The 21,509-nt window shown below is 39.4% G+C and overlaps 1 protein-coding gene across 1 annotated transcript in view; it reads right to left on the bottom strand.

The window, feature by feature from the left end:
- Positions 1 to 21,509, bottom strand: part of LOC150080278 (cytoplasmic dynein 1 intermediate chain-like) — a 389,556-nt gene that overhangs the window by 11,779 nt on the left and 356,268 nt on the right. The window contains 1 exon segment of the mRNA XM_090380674.1: positions 12,003 to 12,128. Within this exon segment, the coding sequence (XP_090236800.1) occupies positions 12,003 to 12,128 (126 nt within the window).

Raw genomic sequence — 21,509 nt, forward strand, 5'->3', positions numbered from 1 at the left:
GTGAAATGTTTGCCGAACTCTCTGGAACGGAACATGATATTGCCATGGGGGATGTCTTTGTGTGTGCGCGATGTAAGGAGTGTAAGGAAATCAGGCGACAACTCAGCGTTGTTATGGGCCTATATGAGAGTTTGAAGGACAGGGTGGATGCCCTCGAAAGATCTAAATTGAGGGGCCCATCAGGCTCTCAGCTGCCCACCTCAACGCCAGAGCTCACTCCTGGGCATCGGGCAACACGGCGGCAATCTCCAAAGCAGAATGCGCTGGTCCCAAAGGAACTAGTTATTGTTGGTGACTCTATTGTCAGGGAGACGGGGAATATATTTTGTAAAAAGGATAGGTGGAACAGGACCAGGGTATGTCTGCCAGGGGCAAAGGTTGATGACGTTGTAGAGCGGATATCATCTTTCAAGGGCACAAAAGGTGATATAGTTGTACACGTTGGTACTAATGATATTAAGAGTAGGAGACCGGCGGAATTACTCAACAAGTACAGGTCACTGTTGAAAAAAAGCCGTGAATTTGGGTTGAATTTCAAAGTGTCTGCAATTCTGTCCAGACACGATAGGAGGGAGTACATGATGAGAGCCTTGTCGATCAATTCGGCCCTGGAAAGATTGTGCAAGGCTCAAGGGGTAGAATTTTTTTCAGCCTGGACTGTACTTGTTAACAGGAGAGATTGCTTCTACAGGGATGGGATACACTTAAATAGAAAGGGTGCAAGAATATTTGCTGATGCTATTGAGGCAGTGTTAGGTGGGTCGGAAAACTGCTAGTTTGGGGGGATACAAAGACTGATTTGGGGAATTGGCTCTTAAACCATCTTCGTCCGTCTGCACAACGCCTTGTTTGTGGTGATTTTAACCTGCCTCCAAACCGACATCACCTCTTTATCAGGCTCTGCGAGTTCTTCAAATCCATCAACATGATACGGGTCAATGAGAACCCCACCAGGGGATTGAACCTACTGGATCTCGCTTTTGCTTCAACACCATGCACAGCTGAGGATGATCCCATCGCATTCTTCCTGTCTGATCACCAGCCCATAGTGTTGACATGGTCATTGCAGGTACCAAACTTCAACATCCCTGACAACAAAATAGTCAAATACGTTTCAGCACCTAAATACCTTAATCCTCAACTCTGTGTAGAAGCAGCATCTTGCATTCCTTGGGATGTCCTCATTGACTGCGACCTCAGCCTTGCAGTGACACTCCTGTCTGCCTGGATTAAATCCGTCACCGACTATGCTGCCACCAAACGAGTAACAGTAACTCCCCGTTCCAGATCGTGGTGGACTGCTGATCTTAACAACAGCTTCAAAATGAAACAAGTCCTACATAAGAAATGGAAGCATACAAATGACAGTAAAGACAGAATCGCCTTTTCCCGTGCCAGGGCCCACTTTAATCGAAAGAAAGCTGACGCAATCCAAGTGAACCTTAACCGCACTTTGAGGAAAGGAAAGCCATTCTATGCTGCCCCACATGGTGGATTCAATCACATGTTTGATCCTCAAGAATGGCTCAAATACATCGCCAGATTTTCAAATACAACCACAGTCCCATCTACAGTTGTCCAGCCTGACTATGAAAACCCTTCAGATGTCCTAGGGACTATCCAGATCACGGAACAGGAGCTCATACGTGCCATCAATTCCCTTCCCACAACAGCCACTGTTGGGGAGGATGGAATTCCACAATTTATGATCAAATGCTTAAGCACATTCATCATAGGCCCTCTTCTCTCGATCTACAACAGATGCCTCGCTGAGCATTATTTTCCACCCCAGTGGAATAAATACAGAGTGTACCCCATCCCCAAAAACCAATTTGCCTCAAACGTCAGCCAGTTCAGACCCATATCAGTTGCCTCTTGTCTGTTAAAAACTCTTGAAAAGGCTTTGCTACCCACAATCACTCAACAAATCCTCCAGACGAAACCACCTGAAATCCATTATGCTATCGCAGGAAAATCATCAATCACTAACTTGGCAGCCACCACAGAACGCATTCTCTCAGCATTCGAACAAAGAGCTGAGCTAGCAACCACATACCTCGACATAAGCGCAGCCTTTGATGCCGTGTCGATTCCGGCCTTGCTCCTCCTACTTAAGGAGAATTTTCACATTCGAGGTGATATGCTGTGCTTTTTGGAATCACTTCTCAGTCACAGAATACTTATTCTCCATCGGCAGCAACATACCCTATCCTGCGACATTACTGCTGGAGTACCGCAGGGGGGTGTCCTGTCTGGTGTCCTGTTCACAGCCATCATCGTGCCCATTATTGCCTCAACGAATGGTCTCCTATGCTATGCCGATGACTTCAAACTGCTGACTCCAATTAACCCTGGCGACGACCCCGCCCAGCTTAGCAACAGGATCAATTCCCAACTTAAGGATCTAGAATTGTACCTGGCAAACTTCAATCTAAAAATCAACCCTCTGAAGTCTGCTCAGGTTATATTCTCCCTTAAATCCATGCCGACAGTACTCAACGTTTCACTCGCAGGGGTACGAATACCAAACGTACCCTCGCACACAGACCTTGGCGTTCTGTTCGACCAAAAGATGTCCTTTGTCCACCAGATCGACAAACTCAGTACCAGATTTTCTCGTCTACGGTGGATCTCAAAGCAGCAGCTGCTACACGTCCGACATCCTGCCACTGTTAAAAGGTTCATCACCTCCACCGTCTACCCTGCCATTCTCTATGGTGCAGAAATATGGGCCTCTGCTGCACATACAAACCTTAAGCGGGTGTACACTGCTGAATACTGGCTACTGAAATGGGCGAATAACAAGCTTCGGCTACCTCCCGCTACCACAACTACCATGATGGCACAAGCACTCGACATCCCGAGGTTGAAGTTCCTGATCGTTGAAAAGAGGCTGGTCTTCACAGCCAAACTCATCTCAGGCCAAATATCATCTCCAAATATTTGGAATGCTTGCTCTTGGAGGATTCCACAGCCAAGCCTAAGGTCGGTACCAGCACTTGTGGCTCACCACAACAGTCTTGTACTCACCGAAAGATTTCTGCCCAAGCAGATGCTCGCTGCCCTCAACCGTGTGGACACCGACATCGACACCATAATAAGTAAAAAGAAGGACAGACACAAGTTTATCAAAGCTCTTGAAACCTGAATCACTGCCAACTTGTATTTGTTTTTCTTTATTTGTGTTCAACTCCTTGTTTTTATGATGTATTTGTATTTCTTTTTGCATTTGTAATCTGTATTTTGTAGCCTTTTGTATGTGTTCGCTATATTTTGTAGCCATTTGAATTTGTACTTATGTTATCTATATGTGAACCCCTGGCGCTCGTCGCCGTGATGGGATATTGTGCTGTAAATCTACTTCACAATAAAGATTTATTTATTTATTTATTTATTTATTTATTTAATAGTTTAACAGTAACCGCAGGCAGAGGTGAAGGTGATTCTTGCACAACTTCTATTAGAATAAGAAGCGACCTGGAGCGAGGGGTGTTGGGGGTTTCAGGGACGGATGGCAGTCATCATGGAATAGTTGGGTATATGGGATGTGTTAGGGTAACAGGGAATAGGCATAGGAGCATGTATGCTTGCATGTATACCAATGCTAGAAGTATAGTAAATAAATTTGATGAATTTGAAGTGTTGGTCAAGACATCAAAGGCGGATATTGTTGGGATAGCAGAGACGTGGTGTCACAAAGATATAAGGAATGCAGAACTGGAATTTGGGGAGTACAATGTGTACAGAAAGGATAGACAGGACAGAAAGGGAGGGGGTGTTATGCTGTTAATTAAGAAAAACATAAAATCAAAGGAAGTGCACCCAGTTAATATAGATGAACAGTGCTCTGTTGAGTCAGTTTGGTGTGAGATAAGCACTGCGAAAGGAAAAATAAGAGTAGGAGTGTGTTATAGGCCTAATGACTTGAATGAGTACAATGAACAATTGTACAGAGAAATAGAGTGGGCCAGTAAATCAGAATGTCTTATAATGGGGGATTTTAACTTCCCAGATATTGACTGGAACTTGTGGGTTGGTCACTCACACACTAGTCAGACTTTTGTGGAGTTACTGGATGATTGTTTTCTGCAGCAGCATGTTCGAGAGGCAACCAGAGAAAGTAACACTCTTGATCTGGTTATCAGCAGTGATCATTCGTGTATTAAGAATTTGCAGATAAAGGAACCACTAGGTGGCAGTGATCACAGTGTGCTGAAGTGAGATTTACTCAAAGAGGTAACTACCGTCAGGGGTAAAGGAAAGGGTTTTTGCTTCCGTAAAGGGGAGTAGAGTGGTCTCAGACAGTTTTTAAATTCTGTACAGTGGGATCAACTGACGATGTTACAAACAGTAAATTCTAAGTGGGAAGCATTCAAAGAATTAATCGTGGAAGCTACTAGACTTTATATACCGATTAAGAAATATCGTTCAAGGTTTAGGCCTAAATGGTTATCAAATGAACTAATGAGACTCGTGACAGAGAAGAAAAATGCATGGGATGCATATAAATTATCAGGTGACGCAGAAGCCTGTGGCAGATATAAGCTAGTCTGTAATCAGGTCACAAAGGAGGTTCGGCAGGCGAAGGCGGATTACGAGAAATCTTTGGCAAAAGATGCTAAGAAAAACAGCAAGGATTTCTTTACTTATATAAACTCTAAAAGGAAGGGGATGAATATGATTGGACCACTTGACATTGATGGTTCGACTGTTGATGATCCTGCTCAGATAGCAAACAAACTGAATGAGTATTTTGCATCTACATTCACACGTGAGGAATTATTACAATTTGAAAATGGAAGAAGGTTATCAAATTGTAGCAGTGTGCTTAATGATTTTGTAATAACTGAGAGCAAAGTGGAGGAGAAATTGTTGAAGTTAAACATAAGAAAGGCACCTGGGGTGGATGGGATCTATCCAGTTATTTTAAAGGAGGCGGCAAAGCAACTAAGCAAACCCTTAGCCATAATTATGAGAGCATCCTTGGACTCAGGGGAGGTTCCCACAGACTGGAGATGTGCAAATGTGTCCCCAATTCACAAAGGTGGATCGAAGGGTGACACGAGTAATTACAGACCAGTTAGTTTAACTTCTGTTCCGGGTAAAATAATGGAGTCGCTGGTTAAAGATGCATTGCAGGATCATCTAGACAAGACTGCAGCGATAACTCAAACACAGCATGGGTTTGTTAAGGGAAAGTCTTGTCTGACAAATTTGATTGGTTATTATGATGTGGTCACAAAGGAACTGGATGCAAAAAATAATTTTGATATCATATACTTGGATTTCAGGAAAGCTTTTGACACTGTTGCGCATGGAAGACTACTGTACAAATTGGAGCAGAATGGTATTAAGGGTAAGTTGCTACAATGGATAAAAGGATGGTTAAGTGGGAGAAGACAGAGGGTGGTAATCAATGGGTGCTGCTCTTCGTGGACTAATGTTATTAGTGGAGTCCCACAGGGTTCGGTGTTGGGTCCACTGTTGTTTTGTGTATTTATCAATGATATTGATGAAGGTATATCAGGCTTAATGTCGAAGTTTGCAGATAACACAAAGGTTGGCAGGGTTGTTAATGACAGTAATGGCAGTGTGCTACTGCAACAGGACCTAGATAATTTGGGCAGATGGGCTAAGAAGTGGCAACTGAAGTTCAACCTTGACAAATGCAAAGTACTGCATATGGGTAGAAATAACCCCAGAGAAACGTACCAACTGTGTGGTACTACACTTAAGGTGGTAGAAAATGAAAAAGACCTGGGAGTAATTGTGCAGTCAGATATGAAGTTTTCTGAGCAGTGCAGACAGGCTGCTAGGGCGGGTCATGGGGTTTTGTCAATGATATATAGGAATTTTGCTAGCAGGGAAAAGGAGGTGATTGTCCCTCTGTATAAGGCAATGGTCAGGCCACGCCTTGAGTACTGCGTACAGGTCTGGAGGCCTCATTTTAGGAAGGATGTAGATTTGCTTGAGCGTGTACAGAGAAGAGCAACACGATTGGTGAGGGCAATGAAGGGATTCTCTTACCAAGAGAGGCTTAAGTTCTGCAAATTGCAGTGGCTGGAGACTAGGCACCTGCGCGGTGATCTGATTGAGGTCTATAAGGCCTTGAATGGGTTGAGCACGCTGAATTCTGATGGGATCCTTCCACTTGTTCAGATTACCAACCTACGGGGACATAAGTTCAAATTAAGAAAGGACAGATGTAGAATAGATGTGCGGAAATTTGCCTTTAGCCAGCGGGTGGTTAATTGCTGGAACAAAGTTCCATCTGTCGTAGAAGTTGATAGGTTAAATAAATTTAAGGAGGAACTGGACAGGCATTTGGAGGGGAATGGTGTGATTTTTTTTTTTTTTTTTTTTTTGGCTGATGCTGCATAAGCTCCTACACTTGCTTTCTTGCATCATGTGCCACTACTACTACTACTACTACTACTACTACTATTTCTCCAAAAGAAGAGTGGGTGGTTACATTCTACTGTCCATCCACAGATCTCTTCAACAATGCATCAAATCTTAGTCCTGTAGAAATGGAAGAACTTATCAAGTTATTTTGTGTTACACGACATTTAAAATGAAACTTCCTGATCTTTTGACTATCCATGGAAGAAGAATATCCAGCATCATCTTGGAAGAGCTATTTTCTTCATAGCTCCCTAATTATTATATGAGATTGTGTTTTAAGCCATGAAAATACAGTAAACCCCCGCTATTCGCGGGGGTTACGTTCCTGAGAAATGTCGCGAATACCGAAAACGCGAATATTGAGTTATGGCTCCCATAGTAATAAAGGGGTTCCGTTCCAAAGTATGAAATATATAAGAAAAACTAGTCTAAAATTTTGTCTATGTATGTATTATATGTACCTTCATAATATGACTATGTACATAGACAGTACATAGTGAAATGTAAGCATATGGCATCGAAAGGAAAATAAGAAACAATTTAATATTAAATGTAATATTTATTAGAAATTTCAAACAAATCTTTCAAACCAGCGCCTTTGCTAGCAAAAACTTAACCCGCCAGTGCTATCACCAGTTTCGCTAAAGTGTTGATAAAGGAGTTTTGCCTTTTCACGAATGAGATGAGTGAACTTAACGGAATTTTATTTTGAGTTCGGTCTTCTATCCACAGATTTAAAGCTTTTTCCATTTTTTCTAATTTAACATCACGAGTTACAGGGCAAATTTTTGAAGCAATTAGCGCGTTTTCACAGACACTACGGTGGATTTTTTTTTCAGATTTTTTGATAGATCGTACCGTTGACTCATTGATTTTATAATGTTTTGCCACTGAGGAGACACTTTCACCATTAGAAATTTTGTCTAATAACTGAATTTTATTCGCTAATGTCATCACCTTCTTTGATCTTTTCGCATTTGTCTTGTTATTCGTAGCATATTTTTGTACGGGTTAGAAAGAACTTGGCCACATTAAAGTCACTTTCTTCCGTTAAAACACTCGAAAAAGTCTGTTTTACACTGCAAAACGATAGATTTATCACTTTTGTAAGCATATCAATTTATAAATTGATTAATTTATTCAATTTATAAGCATATAAATTAAAAGCAAACGACGAAAGCTTCCATGACAAGCTCATAACACATACGAACAAGGATTAGCGAGAAACATCCACGCTTGCGATTTTGTCACCCCTCTCCCCCCACCCACTGAGCGCTGTTTTCACCGGGAAAGATAATTTTAGCCACGTCCATGTTTTTTTTTATGGCGGAAAATATTCACGGCGCTTTAAAATTCACATGTTTTTAGGTTTCATTTTATATTAAATCAGCGATCGCGAATACGCGAAACCGCGAATACAGATACCGCGAATAGCGGGGGTTTACTGTACTCAAGTCAAAAATCATCAAAATTGTAAGGTACAGAAGGATATCTTTGGATCTGCCTATACTAGTGTGAGGCCTAAGATCCAATACTGGATTTAGATAGTCTGTGATCCTGTTGCACAGTTACTCCAGGGACGCCAGGTTTTACAGACGCTGTGCCAATATGCCCTGATAATTAGGCAGTGTAAGAAATCCACAGGCTTTTGCTGCACCATAAAAAAAGAAAGAAAGAAAAAAGGTTAATAAAATACAAATTGTGCATTCCTTCCTCACATAGATAACTATCCAGTTGACCTTTGAATTTCTTTAAACTGTCAGTCTCAACTACCTGCAAAGGCAATTTGTTCCAATAATCAACAACTTGCTAGCTAAAAGAAAACATCCCAAAATCTAGTCTATACTTGTATCCTGTAATTTCAATTTATGGCCCCTAGTTCTGAAATTATTTATATCAGTGAAAATTCCACCTTCATTAATTTTATTAACCCCTCAAAACCTTATAAACCTCAATCAGGGCCCCCTCTAAGGTGCCTGGTTGCCAAACTCTAACCTACATACCCTTGTTGATCTCACCAAGCGAGCTGCACCTTTGGACCTTTTCAAGAAGTTTAATGTCTTTTTCAGGCGAAGTCTCCATACTTGTACGTAGTATTCCAAATGCAGCCTTAAAATTGCCTTATACAGTGGGATTACAATCTCCTTATTTCTACAAGATAACAATTGATAAACTATCGACAGGACACAATGGGCTTTCCTGGTCACTTGTTTATGCTGCTCAGAAAACTTCATATCTGCCCATATTGTAACCCCATTCTCTTTCTTCCACTATTGTTTTTATTTCAACCCCACCATGGGTATATTTTGAGGTTGCTATTCCCCATTTGCATTAAAACATAGCTGTCACTTTTCTGACCATTCTTGAAGCCTGTTCAGTAATCCTGAAGTAGTGCTGCTTGGCACCGATCATTATGACTCCCAATTTTTACATCATCTGCAAATTTTAACATCACTTCCTTTATCTCTTTGTCGATGTCATTTATGAAAATCAGAGGACACAACAGTGGCCCAAGAACTGATTCTTGGGGACTACACTTCTGACATTATACCAATTTTAAGAATATCCACTGATCACAACCCTCTGCCTGCTGCAGGGCAGCAGGCAGAGGGTTTAAAATATTTCCAGTAATCCCAACATGTTCTGGCTTATACAGTAACCTCTCAAACAGAGTCAAATGCTTTGCTAAAATCCAAATAAAACTGTGTCAAAATTATTTCCTACATCCAGATCATGAGTAACTGTGTCAAAACAGCTTACCAGTTTAGTTAAACATGATTTTCTCCTAACAAAATCAAGTTGTGTATCCTTCAGAATGCCATTTCTTTCTAAATGTCCCTGGACTGAACTCTTAATCTTTGCCTCTATGATTTTCCCCAACAGCGAAATCAGACTAACCGGTCTGTAGTTACTGACTTCACTTTTAGAACTGTCATTATGTCTTGGCAATACATTGGCACTTCTCCAATCCAAAGGAATCTCTCCTGAGTTCAAATATACCTTCAAAATTAACCTCAATGGATCAATACACTCTGTGGCCTCATCCCTAAAAATTACTGGTTATATGCCATCAACTCCCATGAGAATTACTTGCTTTTAAGCTCAAAGACTTAGTTAAGACTAAATATTCTTCTGTAGTTTACAACTCTGATGCAATCCTTGAAATTATTTAGACTTGTTTCACCAACTTTATCTTTCCACTCATTTCAAATGTTGCTACTCTCAATCTTGCCAACATCGGCTGTTGCAAAAACATACAAGAATTCTTGAGGTGAGTGCAAGTATTACTTTGACCCATACCAATAGATAAATGCAGATCAATATTACCCTTCCCCTCTAGCTAGCAGTTTTCCTGGTATCAATGATACTGGCAAAAATCCTTGCAACACATTTTTTTCAAATAAATAGCATCTCTACAAAATAGATTCCTTCTACCTACACATGCAGACCACACTGATAAAAATTTCTCTCCTAGAGCCTCTCAAATTTCCATCAAGTTCTGAATTAATCCACAAGGCTTGCACAGCAGGCAGGTGTGCGTGCACACACACACTCTGACTTAACTTATGGCATTTTTTAGCACGATCCTATATTTATCCAACAAAAGGCCAGGTCATTTGTTTAATATCACTATTCCCCACATGAATAATAATGCTCTCTTTATCCCCTTAAAATCTGACAATCTTTTGGTAACATCATCAGTTAATGATGATGTTCCCAGTACACAAAACCTGGTTTTAGTCCACCTATCTTTATTACAAAAAATGTTACCCATTTCCCTGACAATAGTCCCCCAATGAAACTAAATCTCCTTTAACCAGAGCAGTATGCACTTGACTTGAGTCCCCTGACTATCTCCCAGTAAGATTTGTTTCCAGGGCAAGCATCCATCTTTTCAGTCATTCAAATTCTTCCTGTAATGCACCAAGTACCCGATCTAAGGAAAGAAATGTATCAATCTCTAATTTCAGATCAGTACACTGCTTAGATTGGGTGTGAAGAAGAGAATCATCAGTTTGGTTTGTCTACTAGACCTACCTTAGAATACATGCTACAAAATCCATCCAGGCCAGAATTGAATAACTATGTCACACTCATCAGTAACAAGTTGCCTATTAACATTGCTCTGTATTTATACGATTCTTATAATATTAAATTTTCAGTGATTCTTGCTTAATTTTGCATAAAGACTGGATAAGACAGTATATCATAAAGGAAAAAGGATGGGAACCACTGGCATAGGATTTAAATGCACCACAAATGTTAGAGTTGATTTTTGTGCACCACTTTTGCAATATTTGCAAGGAAATTCAGTTGCAAGCAAAAGTGTGTACATATACCAAGACTGTGGTAAAAAATGAGCCCCCACTAAATGGAGACTCATTTACACCTTCTTATTTAACAAGCAAAATATACAAATATGGGCAACAGAAAATCCCAACATATTAATGGAGGTGCCATTACATCAGCAAAAATGCAAGATAGTGAATGGAGACTCATTTACACCTTCTTATTTAACAAGCAAAATATACAAATACGGGCAACAGAAAATCCCAACATATTAATGGAGGTGCCATTACACCAGCAAAAATGCAAGATGGTGCATTGCTTATTTTGTTCACCAATATCTGACATTATCAAAAGTTCGTTCATCCCATTTCACTAAAGAATGGGTGTTCAGGTCGAGGAAATACTCTTCTGGCTGGATGGTGATTGGCCATATATAGAGAATGCAATTTTGGATGCCCTAAATGAGAGTTTTGGTAAACTCTAATTCAAGCAACTCAATGCCAGATGGTGCATTGCTTATTTTGTTCACCAATATCTGACATTATCAAAAGTTCGTTCATCCCATTTCACTAAAGAATGGGTGTTCAGGTTAAGGAAATACTCTTCTGGCTGGATGGTGATTGGCCATATATAGAGAATGCAATTTTGGATGCCCTAAATGAGAGTTTTGGTAAACTCTAATTCAAGCCACTTACTTTTCAGGATGTTTTATCTATGGAAGATCTTGACCACCATATTTCTCTAGCATCTGTTCCTGTGATTACTTTTTATGGGGCTTACCTGAAAAACCATATGTATATACAGAAACAATCTACACAGATGAGAAACAAAAGAAGAAATTTCATCTGCTACTGCTAGTATCATTTCTAACACCTTATGCAGAGCAGATTCTGATTTTTGTCAATTAAAAGTGGCCTTGGCTGTTGGTGATTCACATGATGAACATGTTTCCCATTGATGGATCATTCTCAAGTCTACAGCTATTGTGCTAATTAACACTAAAATCATTTGTACACAAAAACTATATACAATTTAAACTGAAGTACCGTTTATGTTTGATTCACAGATATAATCTGATGCTGTTTCATATTTAATTAATTCATTTTATACATCAGTTTTCTGTTGCACATTATTTATCATCCCTGTTTAACTTCAAATATTACTATTGAATCTTTCTAATTTGCTTTCTATTGGAAACTCATTGTCTTGGTTTTATGTAATTATTTTGGAACTGCTTGTTTTAGTATATGTAAGGGTATTTTGCTTAATAATTTACGTTATAGGATGCTGAATAAATTACTACTTACTTCTCCTACATCATATATCCATATTTTTCCCTGATCATCTCCAACTGCAACATGATGACCAGATGGTGTCCACACAACCCTATTTAATGCAGGAGCTCCATCCACTACAACACTAACTGTGGGAAGCTAAAAAATAAATTATACACACATAAGAAACCAAAGTACATATAACAAAGTCATCAGTTTTTATTAAAATTAAATACCGCAATGCAATTGCCATCTATATGTGTAATCTACTGACGAGTTGCACATTCATTATAAAATCATAAAATGAGTTGATGTTTAATAATTATTTCTAATTCTGTACTTTAGAATAATCTTCTGAAATGTAAATTCCTTGAAAATTTAAATCTTCAAAAATTCAGTTTTCTGAAGATTCCTTTCATCTCCATTCATCCACTCCACTGCGAGTACTATAAATTCTCTACAAAGACAACTACAAAGTGGAGGTAAGGCCCTTCCCAAGGTTAGATTTGGAGCCTCCAATTTAAATAAGTAAAAAATATGTTTATTATTTCTATTTTTATATATATACTCATTAGCCAGAAAATTACGACTGCCCATTTCCATGACCGGATGAATCTCAACAGCACCTAGGAGTGTCACAGATCACTGACTGGTGCAGCATGTATATCGACGGTATGGGTAGTGCCTGTTAGTTTTTAAGTACAAAATCAGTGCAATGGGGAAGAACTTAAGAGTTTGAACAAGGAATGATCTATAGAGCTAGAATAGTGGAGGACCAACATCTCAGCCGCCTCCGTAGCCAGGTGGGAAGGAGCAGCAGTGCGCAGCACACGCTTCTTGATTAGACTGGGGTTCGAGCCTGTCACCACCAAATACGGAGAATGCGTAAAGGTCAGGGAATGACCACCGCATATCCCGGAGCAATATGGCCTTAGTTGCTATTGCTCCTAAAAACCAAATAACAAACAACCAACATCTCAGCAACCTCAGATATTGTCAGCTGTTTAAGGGCCGTCGTAGTGAAGGTGTGGTGGAATGTGCTGAAGAGGAGCAGCCACCCAATGTGCTGTGATGGGGAGACCACCACTGATTAACAGTCGATAGCATGTGCAGTTGGCACATGCTATCATGTACAACAGACAGCCTACAATCCCTCAATTAACAAAAGACTACAAGCAGGGCGTAGAGAGAAACATTTCTGAGCACACGATCCAGTGGATTTTCTTGGAGATAGGACCTACGGAATAGGTGACTCCATGTGCCCATGTTCAATGATCACCATAGACACCTCCTCTTGCAGTGGACATGGAACCACTATTCCTGGACATTGAACTGGAAAACAGTCACCTGGTCTGATGAATCAAGGTTCCAGTTCTATCATGTGAATGGATGGGTGCATATTCAACAGAGAACAGGTGAACATCTTCTTTTATTTTTATAATGGAAATTGCACTACACTTTCATCGTTATCATATGTTCTGTTGTAAGAATCAGATTTGAAAGCGTTTGTGATATTTTGCTAAAACACATTTCTGGAGGTCACCATAAAACAATAAAAACAATTTGCACTTTCCAGTTTATTGGGTTTTCTGTTAGCACAATCTATTATAAACGGGTAGTAAACTTGATCTTACTGCATTTGCGATAATCCCAATAACTGGAATTCTGTGGGTTTTTACATTATGGTATTATGGCGAAATGAGTTCCCTTTCACTGAAATCTTCAATCATATAAAAAACGATAAATAAATTTTCAGAATCTTCTCTTCATTCCTATTTATTTATTACAATGGTGAAGGGAAAGGGACCAATGGAAAGTGCAAGTGCTGGCAGTGCTAGGAAACAAAACAAAATTGATTTAGAAATGAAGATGATTAATTAAGAAGTATGAAGCAGGACAAAGTTTGTCGTCTATTGCACGGAATTAGATCTCGCTGCTTCAACAGTGAATACTATTTTAAGGGACAGTGCACATATAAAAGAACAAGTGAAAGGATCAATGCATTTAATATCAACAGTGATCACAAAACAGTGTTCAGGTGCTATATCGAAGATGGAAAAGCTATTAATAACATGGATGGAAAATCAGATTCAGAAGCAAATGCCCCCGAGTCCAATGGCCATTCAAGCAAAAGCAAAAAGTATTTATGAAGATATTAAGGATAAGTATGGCGAATCCCAAGCCATGTTCGTGGCAAGCAATGGGTGGTTTAATAGGTTCAAGCATCGTGCTGGTTTCTAAAACATGTGGTGAAGTATATGGTGAAGTCACTAGTGCTGATTCTATAGCTGCAGAGAAATTCTGTGATGTGTTGGAAAAAAACCCTTATAAATCTCCACAGCCCTCAACTTCCACAGCGGCATGCTTATCAGCTGGAGAGTTAATTCTGGAAATGATGCTCTTGAAATGTAAAATTTGCTGACATTATGCCTGTCCCCCCCCCCCTCTCGTTTTGTTATTTTTCCTGTGCATGAGATATAAAAAATTTAATAAATAATTCTATTTACATGTTCACCAAACATTTCTTTTTTGCTTCATTCAAATTCAGCACGCATAGTACTGCATAAGCAGTTGAAATAAAGTATGTGGTGAAGTTAAGATGTAAATCCTATTTCTGTTTCTTGTTATAATTTCTTCCCATATCAAAAATTTGATTGGAAACAAAGATTTCCATAAAAAATTTTTTGCTGGAAATCATAACATCTTAATATATAAATACTATAAGAATCCAGTGTCAGTATATTCACTGATCACACAATGCAGACAAACAGAATGATAAAAATATCTATGAAATATTCTAAAATTAAAAATTCATTTTTTTTTTTTTTTTTTTATGTGAACCCCAAACACGAGAGGTATTAGAACCTATGGCACTTAGTACCGTGCTTGGGTTGGAGGTTGAGAAGACGAAAGAAGATATTTGTTGACATTGGACTTGAACTTCTGTAGATTGTAATTTTCAGGAAATACGTATGAAGGAAGGTTGTTCCAGAAAACGGCAGTTGAATGAATAAATGAGGAAGATGAAAAGTTGGTTCTGTGGGTTTGAAGTTGGACAGTAAATGGATGTTGGCTGGTGGCAGCACGTGTTCGGACTGTTTTGAAAGAGAGAGCGGGAATTATAGAAGCCAATTCAGAAGAACAGTGCCCATGGATGTATCTGTAGAAGAGGCATGCAGCAGAAACAGTGCGTCTGTTTTCTCAGTGAGAAAACAAACGCTTTCTCAGTGAGAAAGCAAGTGGAGAGACTCTGTTGGAGATGAATCATTAATTAACCTAACTGCCCTCTTCTGAATGGAATCAAGAAGCCTGAGAGAGGTTTTGGGGGCACCACCCCAGATGTGGGAACAATATTCCATGGAAGGGCGGATTTGCGATTTATACATAGTCAGCAGCTGTTTGGAAGAAAAGTAACGCCGAGAGCGAAAGCGTAAACCAAGTTCTTTAGATGCAGAGGAAGCAATATTTGTAATGTGCTTGTGCCAAGAGAGATTAGAAGTCAGGGTAATCCCCAAAAGAGATATATCATTTTGCCTAGAAATCGGAGTGTCACTAAAGATAAGCATAGGAGCAGAAGAATCCTTTTTGCGAGATATAAGACAAGACTGAGTTTTAGAAGGGTTGAAATCAACTAAGTTGTCTTTGCCCCACTGGAGAATTACCTGAAGATCGGCATTTAAGGAATTGGTAGCAGATTTTCGAGAAGTTGAAGCTGATTGAGCAGGACAAGGTTTCTCAAAATGGAAAGTTGAATGCAATGTGCTATCATCGGCAAAACTATGGATAGGATTTCCAGTCAATGGAAGAAGGTCATTGATATACAAGAGGAAAAGAGTAGGGGAAAGAACTGAACCTTGGGGGACACCGACATTAGTGGAGAAGTTACAAGACAGAGAGCCATCTACCATCACCCTCAGTGAGCGATCAGAGAGAAAACTGGATAACCAATTACTAAAAACAGTTGGCAAACCATTAGATGGAAGCTTGTTTAGAAGACCTTTATGCCAAACACGATCGAAAGCCTTTGAGATGTCAAGAGCAAATATTTGTGTTTCACCAAACCTTTCCATTGAATTAGTCCATAAATGGGTAACATAAGCCAGAATATCACCAGTGGATCGACACCGACGGAATCTATCTGGCGATCGTTGATCAGACGGAAGGTTTCTAGGTAGTTTAAGAGTTGGAAGTTAATTGATTTCTCCATTACTTTAGAAAGAGTAGAAGTAATTGCAATGGGACGATAATTGGATGGGAGGGATTTGTCACCCTTTTTAGGAACTGGCTGGATATGAGCAAATTTCCAAGCAGAAGGAAAAACACCTTTGGAATAAGAAAATGAAAAAAGGCGGCAAAGCATAGGAGTAAGTTCAGGAGCACAGGTTTTGAGAACAAGTGGAGAAATACCATCAGGACCTGGAGTTTTCTTAGCATCAAGATTCATCAAAATCCTTCTGATATCCTTTTGACGGAAGACCACAGTAGGCATTGAATGGAGCGTGTTGGGAATGGTGGGAGGTCTTTTACCAAGATCATTAATACATGAGCTGGAAGAAAACTGGGATGCTAGCAGGTCAGCTTTATCCTTGGCTGAAGTGACAACAGAACCATCTGGTTTGGACAGAGGTGGGAGCAGAGATGGGCAAAAGTGGCGGCCAATAGCTTTGGCAAGAGACAAGAATGCTCGGCTACCATTAGGGCAAGAAGCAAGTTTTCTACTCTTAGCCTGTTCAAACTCTAGTTTGGACTGATTAATAACTGCTTTACAATTTTTGCGAGCTTTGGTGTAGGCAGAAAATGAAACTGAAGAATTAGAAACAAGCCAATTATGATATGCAACATTCTTCTCTTGGACAGCCTTAGCACTTTTATTGGAAAACCAAGGTTTAGATAAAGGACGAGATTTTAAAGTGGAGTGTGGGATAAAGGATTCCATTCCTGCAAGAATAATTTCACTGACACGATCTGAGCAAATGTTGACATCAGAAGTTTTGAAACAGTAATCCGACCAAGGAAAAGAAGAAAAGAAGTCTCGCAGGTCATCCCATTTTGCATTCTTGTAATGCCAAACAATACGAGGTTGGGAATAGCCATGAGATAAAGGTTCCATTGGAGAAGAGACAATCACCAAGTTGTGATCTGAAGTGCCTAACGGACCTCTCACTTCGACCGTGTACTTAGAAGGGTTGTTTGTGAGAAAAAGATCAAGCGTATTGGCTGTATGATTAGGACTGTCTGGTATTCTTGTAGGTAAATGAACAATCTGTGCTAGGGCATTAGTAATTGCAAAAGCCTCAGCATCTCGACCTGCTGGGTCGGTGTGACTAGAAAACCGAAGCCAGCTGGAGTTGTGAACATTAAAATCACCAAGGAAAATTACCTCACTGTTAGGAAAGTTGGACTGGAGAAAGTCAAGTTGCAAAGAGAGGAAGTCAAAGAGCTCCAAGTGATTAATGGAGTTGGGAGAACGGTAGAGACAACAGATGAATTTGACACAATGAGGTAGAGAAATTTTAAGCCAGAGAAGATCAAAGAGAGGAGATTCCAAATTGCCAAGTCTCTGACAGGGAATATCAGAACGGATATATGCACAAGTACCACCTTTGAGGCAAAAGGAATCATACAGTGAATAATTTGGGCATCTGAGATGAGCAGTAGTTGAATCAACCGATAACTGAGATTCTGTCAGAAAAAGTACATGGGGTTTGGCAGACTGCAAGTGGACATCGTTGAGATTAGAATTGAGACCACGTATATTTGTGAAATGAATTAGGAAGTCCTTGGGAGGTTTAGATCTTTTCGCAGATAAGCTTGCTCTATTAGTTTGACAATTCATGGTGTATTCAATAGTAAGAAAAAGTGGGTGGGACATGCTGTATGAAGTAATGAAATTTTTGGATATGGCATACACGTGGTAAGAATATACCCAGATCCTTGACATAACGTGGCCTCGACAATGCTCCCCGCATACACACTACTCGGACTCCCTCCAGTCACTATCTGGCAGAGTAGAGGTAGCAAGATTATACACTAGCTGATCCGGAAGCCTTTTAAGTTATAAATAAAATAAATGTATATATCTCTATAAATAAAATTAAGTCTCCTTAGAGCAGACTTAATTGAGGTGTTTAAGGCTCTGAGAGGCAAAAATAAAATCAATTAGTATGAAATTTTCACGGTTATATATGATTCTAGAACTAGGGGATATAAATTCAAGTTATGGGAGGGAGACATTTAGACTGGATTGCAGGAAGTTTTTAGGCAGCAAGCTATAAATTACTGCTTACTTCAATCACCCTACACGGGTGTTGAGGCTGACAGTTTGGGGAAATTCAAAGGTCAGCTGGATAGTTACCTATGGGAGGAGGGGAAATGCATAGGTTATCTATTTCCTTTTCGTTTATTATTTTATTTATTTTTGGGCTGCTAAGCCATAGGCTTACCAGCTTTCTTATCTTAAGCTTCGTTGCAACATGTGGCCATTACTAATACTGCACTACTCAACTATGAAATTTCCTACCTGAAAGGAATGAATGCTTTCAGCTCAAAACAAGTGGAAAAAAATTGGGATATCAGAGATGTGGTGTGATAGAGACATTAGAATACAGAATTGTATTCCTTATGTCTCTAAGGGAGACATAAGGAATACAATATGTACAGAAAGGATAAACAGGATAGGAAGGGAGGAGGAATTATGCTATTAGTTAAGAAACAAAATCTAAGGTAGTGCATACAGTTGTAATCGGTGGACAGTGCAATATTAAGTCAGTTTCGTGTGACATAAGCACTGGGAAAGCAAAATTGAGAGTAGGAGTATGTTACAGGCCTAATGACTCTGATGAGTAAAACAAACAACTGTACAGAGAAATAGAGTGGGCCAGTAAATCAAATTGTCTTATAATGGGAGATTTTAATTATCCAGGTATTGACTGGAATTTGTTGGTTGGTCACTGACACACTAGCAAGACTTCTGTGAATTTCCTAGATGATTGTTTTCTACAGCAGCAGCAGCATGTTTGAGGAGCAACTAAAGAGAATAATACTCTTGATCTGATTATCATCAGTGATTATTCATGCATTAACAATCTGCAGATAAAGGAACCACTAGGTGGTAGTGATCACAGTGTATTGAAGTGGGATTTACTCAAAGATGTAACTACCATCAGGGGTAAAGGGAAGGGTTTTTGCTTTCATAAAGGTGACTACAGTGGACTCAGATAATTTTTAAATTCTATACAGTGAGACAAACTGATGATGTTACCAACAGCAAACTCTAAATTGGAAGCATTCAAGGAATTAATCTTGGAAGGTAACTAGGCTTTTCATACCAACTAAGAAATACTGTCAAGGTTTAGGCCTAAATGGATTTCAGATGAACTAATGAGACTCATGGCAGAGAAGAAAAATGCTTACGATGCATCTAAATTATCAAGAGATGTAGAAACCTATGGTAGATATAAACTAGTCTGTAATCAAGTCACAAAGGAGGTTAGGCAAGCAAAGGCATATAAGGAGAAACCTTTTGGCCAAGGATGCAAAGAAAATCAGCAAAGACTTCTTTACTTATGTAAACTCTAGAAGGAAGGGGATGAAGCAGATTGATCCATTTGACTCTGGGGCAAATAATGGAGTCACTAGCCATAGAAGCATTGCACCATCATCATCTAGACACGGCTGCAGTTATAGTTCAGACACAGCATGGGTTTGTTAAGGGGAAGTCTTGTCTAACCAATTTGACTGGATACTAATGTGGTCACATAGGAACTGAATGTAAAAAATAATTTTGATACCATATACTTAGATTTCAGGAAAGCTTTTGATACTGTTGCACATCAAAGACTACTGTATAAATTGGAGCAGTATGGCATTAAGTTGATGCTATAGATAATGGATGGTTGCTATGGATAAGGGGAGAACACAGAGTGGTAATCAATGGACACTGCTCTTTGTAAACTAATATTGTTAGTGAAGTCCTCCAAAGTTTGGTGTTGGGCCCCATTGTTGTTTTCTGTATTTATCAATGATACTGATGAAGGTATATCAAATTTATGAAGGTATATATCCTGAAATCCAAATATATGATATCAAAATTATATTTTGCATCCAGTTCCTTTGTAACCACATCATAATATCCTATTAAATTTGTCAGACAAGACTTCCCTTAACAAACCCATGCTGTGTCTGAATTATTGCTGCAGTCTTGTCTAGATGATCCTGCAATGCATCTCTAACCAGTGACTCTATTATTTTACCCGGAAGAGATGTTAAACTAACTGGTCTGTAATTACTAGTGTCACCCTTTGTGAATTGGGGATACATTTGCACATCTCCAGTCCGTGGGAACCTCCCCTGAGTTCAAGGCTGCTCTCATAATTATGGCTAAGGGTTTGCTTAGTTGCTTTGCGGCCTCCTTTAATATAACTGGATAGATCCCATCCACCCCAGGTGCTTTTCTTATGTTTAACTTCAACAATTTCTCCTCCAGTTTGCTCTCAGTTATTACAAAATCATTAAGTATCCTGCTACAATTTGATAACCTTCTGCCATTTCAAACCTTAATAATTCCTCATGTGTGAATGTCGATGCAAAATACTCATTCAGTTTGTTTGCTATCTGAGCAGGATCATCACATCGATGGTTCGAACCATCGAACCATCACATCGATGGTTCGACTGTTGAAGTGGACCAATCAGATTCATCCCCTTCCTTTTAGAGTTTATATAAGTAAAGAAATCCTTGCTGTTTTTCTTAGCATCTTTTGCCAAGGATTTCTCGTAATCTGACTTTGTCTGCCTAACCTCCTTTGTCACCTGATTACAGACTAGCTTATATCTGCCATAGGCTTCTAGTCACTTGATAATTTATATGCATCCCATGCATTTTGCTTCCCAGTTATGAGTCTCATTAGTTCATTAGATAACCATTTAGGCCTTAACCTTGAACAATATGTCTTAATAGGTATGAAACTTTTAGTAGCATCCACGATTAATTCCTTGAATGCTTCCCACTTAGTGTTTACTGTTGGTAACATCATCAGTTGATCCCACTGTACAGAATTTAAAAACTTTCTGAAACCACTGTACTCACCCTTACGGAAGCAAAAACCCTTTCCTTTACCCCTGATAGTAATTATATCTTTAAGTAAATCCCACATCAGTACACTGTGATCACTGCCACCTAGTGGTTCCTTTATCTGCAAATTCTTAATACACAAATGATCACTGCTGATAACCAGATCAAGAGTATTACTCTCTCTGGTGTTGCCTCTCGAACATGCTGCTGCAGAACACAATCATCCAATAAATCCACAAAAGTCTGACTAGTGTGTGAGTGACCAACCCACAAGTTCCAGTCAATATCTGGGAAGTTAAAATCCCCCATTATAAGGCATTCTGATTTACTGGCCCACTCTATTTCTCTGTACAATTGTTCATTGTACTCATTCAAGTCATTAGGCCTATAACACACTCCTACTCTTATTTTTGCTTTCGCAATGCTTATGTCACACCAAACTGACTCAACAGTGCACTGTTCATTTAT

The sequence above is a fragment of the Mastigoproctus giganteus genome, chromosome 9 (assembly GCF_048544385.1).
Source record: "Mastigoproctus giganteus isolate SK-2022 chromosome 9, ASM4854438v1, whole genome shotgun sequence".
Lineage (NCBI taxonomy): Eukaryota > Metazoa > Arthropoda > Arachnida > Uropygi > Thelyphonidae > Mastigoproctus > Mastigoproctus giganteus.